Source organism: Crassostrea angulata, chromosome 6, assembly GCF_025612915.1.
Source record: "Crassostrea angulata isolate pt1a10 chromosome 6, ASM2561291v2, whole genome shotgun sequence".
In the NCBI taxonomy this organism is placed as follows: Eukaryota; Metazoa; Mollusca; class Bivalvia; order Ostreida; family Ostreidae; genus Magallana; species Magallana angulata.
Window position 1 is genome coordinate 43,339,791 of NC_069116.1, and position 10,395 is coordinate 43,350,185.

Below are 10,395 nucleotides of genomic sequence, written 5' to 3' on the forward strand. Positions count from 1 at the left end.
AGCAAAGTGACGTAGGCTTGTCTATTTCATTTTTGGCCACTCAGCCATTGCTTTTTGAAATCAACAAGATTTGTCTGGCTTTTGAGCTAAGACTATGCAATCGGTGTATATTACACTCAAACCCAGCGTCATTTTAAACTTGTTTTGACGCAAGAAATAGAAAGTAACGTCCTACCTAAAGTCCAAGGCCTTATTAAAATGGTTCTAAACCCTTTTTCTTACAATAAGACTATTACTAGGACAAATACATTTGAGAGTTCGCGCCATAAATTAAATTGACGTAAACGTTTGATAAAATTTTGTATCGTTTGCATGTTTTGTGCAATAATCATTTAATGTTATGATCAAATCGCTTCATACGATTACCACCTGAAATACATGTATTAAAGCAATGACAGTACGTGCACAGCCCATCCAATACACGATATGCATATTATAAGTATTCTTTCAAGGTTTTTTTTTTGTCTTGAGCAATACAAGGCGATGTTTAACACTATTTCTGTTTCCCCATATCTTATGGATTACAAGTACATTAATTTTGTATATATCTTAAAAACTAAACCGTCGTAATGATTCGTCCATTGTAGGGCACGCGAGCGTCTGCTTAACGTTCACAAGTTCCGCATCTTTCAACACTAACCGTTGCTTTGTAGTTTCAGGAATCAAAGCGGGTAAACATACACACAAGTGAACAAGAAACAAGTCATAATTAGAATTGTTACCGATAAATTGAGGAAGTAGCCCGAAACAGTGTTAAGTATGTATTCATATGTTTTCGGTAATTGGGGCTCTCTTTTTGTACAGCCAATTTCAAGCGTGCCAAGAAGCACGGATTTTGAAACCTTTCATCACTAGGTGGTCATCCTTTAACACAATTTGGTACTTATTTCACACGTTCCACCCTACTCATATGCGGCTTCCCCTGGATTAAAATAACAGTATTAAAACAACACGGTTTGTTTTTTATCCTATACCATCTGGAGATAACTATGATTTTGAGAAAACAATGAGAGGAAAAAATCAGTGGTGCAAAAACAGGTTTCTTCTTAACCCTCCAAGAATGTGCAATTGGCTAGAATGTTTTTGCTTAGGACAACCTGCAACCATCCACCACCCCTCCCTCAAAATAAAAAAAAAACATTTTTCTTTTCGTTCATTTTTATCCAGTGTTGATTTTTCTTAATTTTAAAAGAGCGATAGATTCAAAGGACATGTTTCGTATAAGACTTACTGAGACTTTCTATCGAATCAATAGAATTAAAATAGAGAATTTAAGCTGTTACTTTGAATTTTCCTCTTTTTCCGCGTTCTTTCTTTCTGAATTAATAAAAGATATGTCTATAATTCGGAAGACAAAATAATTTTAAAGATGTGAATGATACTAGCAGGTCTACCGAGCAATGAAACGTGTAAATCTTGAAACCAAATGTATAACCCGTCAAATACCACACAGTAACCAACAGCATGTATAGCAAAGGTGATTTTTACCTAGTTTACACTTCACTGTGTGTGATTTTAGAATTCAATCTCCTAACGATCTCTAGTCTATAGTAAAAAGAAAAAAAAATACGATTATTTATCTTCTTCCGGAATGATTTCAACACGGTACCTCTTGATTTTTTGGGTATCTTTTGAGGGCTGGAGATATAGTTATCAACTTACTCTTTTGCATTGATTGAATAATGGGCCTATTTTGAATATTTTTAGAAGAAAATGCAAGATTAAACCTAGAGCTTGTCAACAGTTTTTTTTCTCACTATAGCATTTTTTCTTTCCTGGAATCGCATGATCGCGCAGTTCTAATAGCTTTGAAGTCAACTGGTGTATTCTTGTTATTTCGATTTTTTTCTTACTTATTTTGTCAAAATTATCGATAACTTCACATTGGTAGGTAGAAAATTTGAACAATTTTTTAATTTTATTTGATACTATCGATATATGAAATACAGTATATAAAGAGTATAGGGGTGCAAATGTAGTAGAATTTTTACACCATTCTTTTTAAATGTAACATCATTGCATCGTACCGATGAAGTATTATTTTCTTCAAAATTTAATTCACTCAGAAATGTTGGTAATTCTGGTTAAAAGAAAGTTTGTTAATATTTTTGTTTGGAATTCTTACGCCGTAGAATTTTATCTTCGCGTAGCATTTTGTATTCCTTTCTTTTTTTTAAAGAAATGAAACATAAATTTTGATGAACATTCTCAAAATAGCATCTAATCTGTGGCGGCCATTAAATTGTATTCTTTACGATAATATGGAACTACAATTAACTTTGAAAAACAAAACCGGTACTCATGCAAACTATTTTCAAGCAAATATTCCCAGTCTTTATCAAAAGAAAACAATATATTTCCTTGGAAACGTAATATATTGGCGCCTTTTTAAACATTTGATCAATTTCTCAACCAAACAATCAGAAATCAATAAAGAAAGATTTTTCGGCGGTGCTCTTATACTTCACTTGATGGTCTTCACCAAATGGCGGAAAATTTTCGCCTCAACGATATCAAATTGTGCTTTATGTTTTTACTGCCTCGTCTTTAAGAAAATCGTTGGCTAGATCAGACAATACACACCAAATTTATTGATCATATTTTAACCCTTGTAAAATAGATCACCACAATGTCTTGCGATTTCTCATAGATCACGGCTGCTTCCATCGTCTGCCAGACTACGATTTCGAATGAATGTATTCATGCACAAACTTTTTGGACCGAAGCATTTCTTGTGGTATTTCACGAAGTTAAATGTCCCCATATAATTACCTTGACTTTAAGATCGGAAGAACGTAAGCATGAAGTCAATGACCGATACAAATACCCTTGCCAAGGACAAAAAAGTAAATTGTTGGGGGCGGGGATGGGGAGGGGGGTGGTCATCGTCTACTGTGGCTTGGTACCTCCTTTTTTAAGGTTCTTAATGAAACGATTTCCCCCCATTTTTATGCTGGAATTAAAAACTATTGTAACAACGTCGACCTATTGTAATTCATCAGTTAAGCTATGAGTATCGAAACTTGTCGCAAATTTCACAATATTTATATATAAACCATTTTTCTGCAATGTAATGTAAATTATTTATTACCCATTATCATTCCCCTCATTTTTCTCCTTGTAAAATTATCTCGAAAAATCATAGACTCCGATAGGATAATGTCAGGTCAAAGATAAATAGATTTATATTTCTTGAGGGTCTGTGTACATCACCTGACAAAAAACCAGCAGGTATATTTAAAACATCTCCCATTTGACCTGGTCATAACGAATATGATTTATTTCGGATAAAATGAGCGAAAAAAGTTTCCCCCTCTCTCTCTCTCCACCTGTCCAAGTATCTAAGTGTCTGACTTATTGGAACTTTATATTTGTTCATGCTTAACTAGAATAAAACGTACACGTTAAAAGAATGATGGATTGGTTCAACGGAGATAAACTTTCTCGCATGAACGTTTTTCGCTCCCGTGATGCCAACCAGCGCTATATAGCGGAAGCGAAAACATTCAGCGATTTTCGCTTTTTAAAAAAAAAGGCCAATATCTGTGGTTAATCTAAAGTTTTGAAATATTTCTTTAAAAAAAAATCTATAAATTCACATACACTAGTACTGGTTAATAAACGTGAAATGGACAGAATAAAGTTCAACGGTCTTGAACCAAGGTTTCTTATCCATTCATTCACCCTCATGTATACATGTATTACAAGAGAACATTACTAATTAAATATCACAGATACATAAAATCTAAATGGAACACACATATAACTGTTTTAATATTTTCATACTTAATTATTCACTTTCAAACATATTTTCAACTATTTTAAGAACTAAATACATGCGCAATATTCTCGAAAAAAAATGTCTTTAACGCTTATTATTGAAGTTGTATGTCAGCATTTTTGCAACCTGAGCGCAGGTAATGTAGATTATGTATGTAGAATTATTGAACGGTTATCGCCCAGTTCGCTATTTAAGATTACACTGCCTCTTTTCCCACCCAGCTTGCACTGGTTGTTGCAATGTGGGATCATGCACTGTATACATGTATACGCTAATTTTCCCCGTTGCTTATATTTTCGCCAATTAACACTTGGTGAAGTTATGCGGCGTCTTTAATTCGCTCAGAAAAACAAATATATCATTTATATTTTCTTTTTAATTAACAAAGTAATTTGAATATTATTTTGAATTTTCCCGAGTCTTAACGAGGGTAAACATGGCGAAAATAAAACGAAGGCGAATATTTCCCTATACACAGTATCTAGATACGGGAAAAAAATTAACCCCATCCCCAAAGTCATACATGTAGTTGGTTCCAATTTCATGTACATTTGAGTTGTTACAAATGATGATCAACATACTGAGTATAATAGCTCATGTTTTTCGCCCACAAATTGATTATAAATCTATTTCTTTTCTTAACTTCTTCTATCTGCATTAAAAAAAACAAAACCATTGCTATCACTACGTGTATACTATTTATTCAACTCTCTGCAAAATGGCCCATCCACTCACAAACCTCGAGATTTCTACAGCATGAAAATAAACAAATAATTGCAAATTTTTTATGACAATTTTCCAGTGCAGATCAGTGGCATTGTATATATATAACAATACCGACTGTAATAGATTTACTAGTGTCTATAACTCTTAAACTGGGCCATTTATAGAACAACATTTCTTCTTAAATTCAAATGTCAAATTGTTATTGCGCTGTTTTATTATGCAACGTTTCGTAGTAGTATTCATTTTAGTAATAAATGTCCCCGTTTTATCTCTTGCCTTTTCACTATGCACTAAGCACTTGCATTTTATTTTCCATTGAAGAGTAGTTGCCACTTCATACGGCAAGTCGGATTCCAGAAAGCAAACAATTATTTACATTAAAATAGACAGTAAAGGTGGCAAATAACAATGAAATAGACAAACGGCCTCTTGTAAATTACCCTTCAATTTAGATTTTTGGATATCATTGCACCTAAAGAAAATAGAAACTTGCATATATATTTCACGCTCAAGAACGGAAATTTACATTCCGGATAAAAGCAATTGATTAGTGGCAGGTGTTGAAACAGTAAAACAGATTGTTATTCCACATAATTGCATGTCAAATTGAAACCATTGTTTTCTTTAGTCACATGCCATTGTATTTGTATATCAAAGCTGCAAAGGTTGTTGCGTGCGCTGTCATGTACAGGAATGATACAGTTAAGAACTTCAAGGTACATGTATACCAATGCAGTTACTTTTCCATTTGAATAAAATGTGGATTCCCACTTACTTTATAAAAAAGAACATTCAAGTTTATATGTTTTAAATTTGGAATTCACGTTTGAGGGGTTCCTGCGAAATCCACAGGAATTTAGCAAGTACTAGAATTAATCGTTCCATTGCATACTAGTATTTAAGGAGACCGTGTGGTCAACAAATTTACCATTAGATCTAGCCTGAATCTTAAGATTTGATAGGTTTGGCTATAAACTGTTATTTAGTAAAGAAAAAAATTCATAAAACTAACATTTTATATCATTGTGGGTTATTTTTTATATTCTATGTTAAACTCTTCTTCTAAAGGAGATCGACAAAGTCTCAAAATGGCCACGATCATAGAGCCCTCTTAAGAGGAGTTTAAAAATTTTCTTTTGAGTATTATGAGGTGATCAAATACGGTCGAGGTGTGATCAAATCTGTCATAAAGCCCATAGTTGATTTCGCACTACTGTATTTGATTACCTTATAATGTCCAAAGAATGAATCCTTATTACTTATGTTTAAATAGTTTTCAACAATCGTCCGATTAAACATTTATTTAAATCATAGTAATTTTTACAATTTTTCCTTTTCTATAATTATGCAAACCCCGCTTGCGCCCCAACACTACGGAATGAAATGTATTGAATTATAAGTTACAAATTTGATTCGTTGTTTTATCACAAAGATACTAAAAATGTAAATATATATCTGTAAAGGGTCAAATGATGAGTTTTTATTGTTGGGTTTCCATTTATCACATCTGTTTATTAAACGAACTTAGCTGCCAATAAAATCATTCATATATTGATTTAAATATTAACATGACGTATTTCCCATTCAGTTATATATATGAATTTGGTCTTGAAAAGTGGCAGGTAAAACTACATTTTGATAAAGACCATGAATTGAATGGTCGGAAAGGAAAACATTTCTCTTAGCCCAAATCACCGGTTCGTTGATTCTGTTTACTGAATACAACATTTCCCAGACAATTCCTTGATGTACACAAGCCGAAGCGAGCATTTATCAATATTATGCAATCGTTAGAACCAAAGCTGTATCGTTCCTTGGTTTGTAACATCCTCTCTGCAGATTAGCGCTATTGTGTCTTACACCACAATTTCCTGTTTCTAATTCAACGTCTACTCAGATCCAAAACCTTAGAAAAAGGTTTAAGTGCAAAACTCGCCAATAAACTTATTGCTGTAAAACATTGTGAGGCTTATTTTTTTCTGTCTTTTACAAGAAGAATATTGAATTTTGATTACTAATCTAAGCCGTGGATTCAGTATGCAGCTACCAATACATGTACTTTCAAATTGAATAGCATACTTCAATCTTTTTACTAGATAATTCCATTGCATGGTTTGAACAGATGGACATATATATTTTCTGAAGTCTTTTTATTTGAAAAAAGTGTATTTCTGATGTCACGTTTGACTTTTTTGACCCGCGCAATTAATTGTTTTAGATAATTACTAAGTATGCGTAAAGAATATAAAGAAGTATTTTTGGCCTTTGGCAGAGATGAAAAAAAAAAGAATCTACGTCTGAAGTATTTTGAGATACATTTTGTAGCTTGTTTTTTTCTTAAATGAATTATCATGACTCGGCCTTATGAACTTCACGCAAACCAAATCGGTTTTCTAACAATATGCCTCGAAAAGCTAAAGTTTTCATTGATGATCATGGAAAATTCGTAGCACTACTGCCATGATCCCGATACAATTTACATTATCACGAATTCATATTAAGCGTAAATGCTATGAAACGCCAGTTCAGTCTTTGATGACGTATTCAATTTGTGCTTTACATTCAATGCCACTGCTTACTTACTTTCATGTACAACACCATATTTGGTACAGACAAATCTGGAAACTATTATAACCATATGTGTGTTATGTCTTGCGTCCAATAGGTTCTTCATTGCAGGCGTTATAATAAGAATTAGCTTCAAAATTTAAAGTCACCATAACAATAAATGCATTTAAAGGGTTTTTTTTTTACCATACGTTGGGGGGGGGGGGGGGGGTGAGGGTTATAAGGTGCAAATAAATACATGTAATATACATATTAATCAATTCACATGAATAAAATAAACTTATTTTCTGAATTTAACAAACTAAACTGCAGAGTTTATAACTTTTCAAGATTCCATAGCTTTTTAGAGTTTTTCATGTTCGTCGTTTTCATAAGAACAAATTGATATTAATTAGATATACATAACGATAAAGAGATATTGACCAAAAGGTATTTTCAGCTTCAGTCATTGCTAACTAGTCTATAAAACTTTTTCATAATTATCGGATTTTCTGAAACCTTCTTCGCCTGATTCTCAAGAAATTGCCCCTGGTCTTGAAGAATTTCAAACAATGCAACCACGCTTGAAATTTTGTTTTCCGGTGCGAATAATTTTCCTTTCAAGCTAAATGCCTTCATTACTTTATATAGGGCCAAATGTGAGACGGCGTGAACATTTTCATTTCAGTCTGCACAGGGAACCCCATTATGATTTTATCTTGGTCGTAATAAATTTACATATCTGATGCTTATCACTGATATAGGATGAAAATAAGATTTTAAGAGAGTAAACTCTCAGAGAGTGTATTTAGCTACAATAGATACAATGCATTCCAGATTCACTCCAGCTGTTGAAGGAAAAAGAAGGCAAGTGCGCAAAATTGCATTGAACGAAGTAATTGCACTTTGACTAAGACAACAGTGGGTTAGATATTACATGTAAAACTTAACAAAACACATCATCTTTTGTCTAAATAGAAAAATATTTTAGTTTTACACAATTTTCAGAAATTTAATGAAATGATAAAAATTAACTGTAAAACAAACTAGAAATTGTTTGGTTTTTTTTTTAATTCAAAATTTAACATTCATTATTTTTCAAGAAAAGGAAGAAAAATTGTCAAACCTTTGATGGCCCTGTGAGATATCCCTCTGGAGGACAGAACTCAGCCAGATCAATAATCAACTGAACTTCCGAGGCCACAAACAAAATTGTCGCGCTCCACTTGGACCCCCGTCGCTCTCCGGGGAGACATGGAGATAGGCTATCGGGTAGTTCGTTGTCGGAATATTTCTCTTCATCTGAATACACTACCTGGAATTGTGGAACTTCGTCGTTTTCATCAAAGCATATATTTTCATCAGCCTCTTTTGTTTCTTGGTGGTCATTGTTAAAAGTTTCGTTTGGATATGACGATTCGTGGTCGGGGATGAACAGAATATCATCTCCTGATTTTTCGGGGGAAGGGTTGTCATCGTTATCATCGTTACATAACTCATTTTCTATATAAAATATCGCATGAGATTCGTGTCTCTCTTCGTCCGTCACCTGGGGATTGTTTTGCGCCGCGGAATCACTGTCCTCTAGGTGTAGTGAGGCCAGATCTCCCGCGTGACTTTCAATTTCATTTTGATCTCGCGAATCTGGGACATCAATTTCTACAGATACACAATATTTGTAATCAGAATTTTCCGTCATATGATTGTTTTAAATACTAACAATTACTCCATCTGTTAAATGCACGAGGGAATTTTAAAAGTCCAAACAATATACGCAGGTTAAATTTCAATTTCTGGCCATTTTTTCCCGCTTGATATCGGCAGCAGTTGCCTGTAGTTTCGGTTGTATCAAACTGAAAATGTTCTTTATCTCTATGTGAATATTATGTTAACTTTTCGATACTTAATCTGACTTTGATCCGGTGAAAATCGCTCTTGCAGCGCATTCCCCGCGGTTCACCAATCACGGAGCTTTTAACTCACGCTGTATCTCGTTGGCAAAATTACTCCGCCATCAGAATCTCAACCAGTTTCCGATAGGTATTTTACGCTTCGGGTTTTATTTGCTTTCATTCTGCTTTGAGCCACCTCCCAAGATGACAAGGGTCGGATATTATAAAAAATATATTGTAATACTGCGCATAAACGACACTTTTGTATGATGTCATAGATTAAATAGATAAAATTAACCTTTATGAACTTCATATTACCCAAACATGCAAGAAACATGATGGTCATATTTACCATGCTTTTATATGTACATCCGACATAATAAATTTAATTCACTCGCACTGGCTTTTTAATCGTGGAAACTGTTGTCAAGTGCATTTAAATAAATGTCATATTGAAATACTATCGATGGTATTTAGCTGGCTTTATATCAATCAATCGGGAAAAATATACTAATCTTCTTTTCATATAGTGTATAATACCACGTAAACGGATATTACGCCAATTTGAATATCACAACTTCTGTAATACATGTAACATCACAATTACTGGGGATCACGGTCCGACACCCCTGTAGGGGAATGACCTTTCTGTATATCTCTGCCTCCACGGGATGGAGATTTTCCCCTTTATCAGCAGTGTAGCATCGTTAGACTTGATAATGGAACTGTCGGCTCTGTGTGTTTCGTTCGAAACGACAGCAGAAATAAGACAATAGGCTTGTTTTTATCTCTCACCTATTTTTTCTTTCTTTTTGTTTTTTTTTTTTTTTGGAAAAAGGGGGCTGGAAATTAACCTTGGATTTCAAACTTAATGATAATGCTTATATTGCACCTGGTTTCATGTCTGCCACCGCATGTGTTCACTGAGTGAAAGATTGAAAGTCCCATCGCCACACCTGTAAGTTATTTGTGAACATTAATTTGTGAGAATTTGATCGAATTAAGCTAAATTGAAACTTATTTTCATTTTAAGATATTGTCTTCAGACACTCCCATTTGTTACCTATATTATATAATGTAATGGAGCTTTGTGATTGTAAACTTATTACGTTCTTCTATTGTAACCCTTAAATAAACAACTCAGTGGTTAATGCACCGTGCTCGTGAACCGTAGATCATCAGTTCAAATCCTCCTTGGTCATTTGTTAACATTGACTGAACCAAATTTTTGAAAAGAAAAGTTTTTAATCTAAAAATGCAATTTTTTTCTCGACTAACTACTTGACTTGCATTAATCTTATTCATCATGCTTTCTTTCACAATCAAGTAATTTTTTGCTGATTAGAGTAACCACTTTAAAAATAGGAATAGGACCCCCCCCCCCCCCGGAAAATCAAATTATCCCCCTGAAACAAAGCAATTCACAATTAATTAGTGTTTTAGTTATTG

At 33.7% G+C, this 10,395-nt stretch overlaps 1 protein-coding gene across 1 annotated transcript in view; it reads right to left on the reverse strand.

Annotated features, from left to right (window-relative positions):
- LOC128190836 (uncharacterized) overlaps positions 1-8,768 on the reverse strand; it is a 36,702-nt gene extending 27,934 nt beyond the window's left edge. Inside the window, exon 1 of the mRNA XM_052863048.1 lies at positions 8,181-8,768. Within this exon, the coding sequence (XP_052719008.1) occupies positions 8,181-8,753 (573 nt within the window). The 5' untranslated portion in view covers positions 8,754-8,768. The remainder of the gene's footprint in view (positions 1-8,180) is intronic.
- Positions 8,769-10,395: the final 1,627 nt, after the last annotated feature.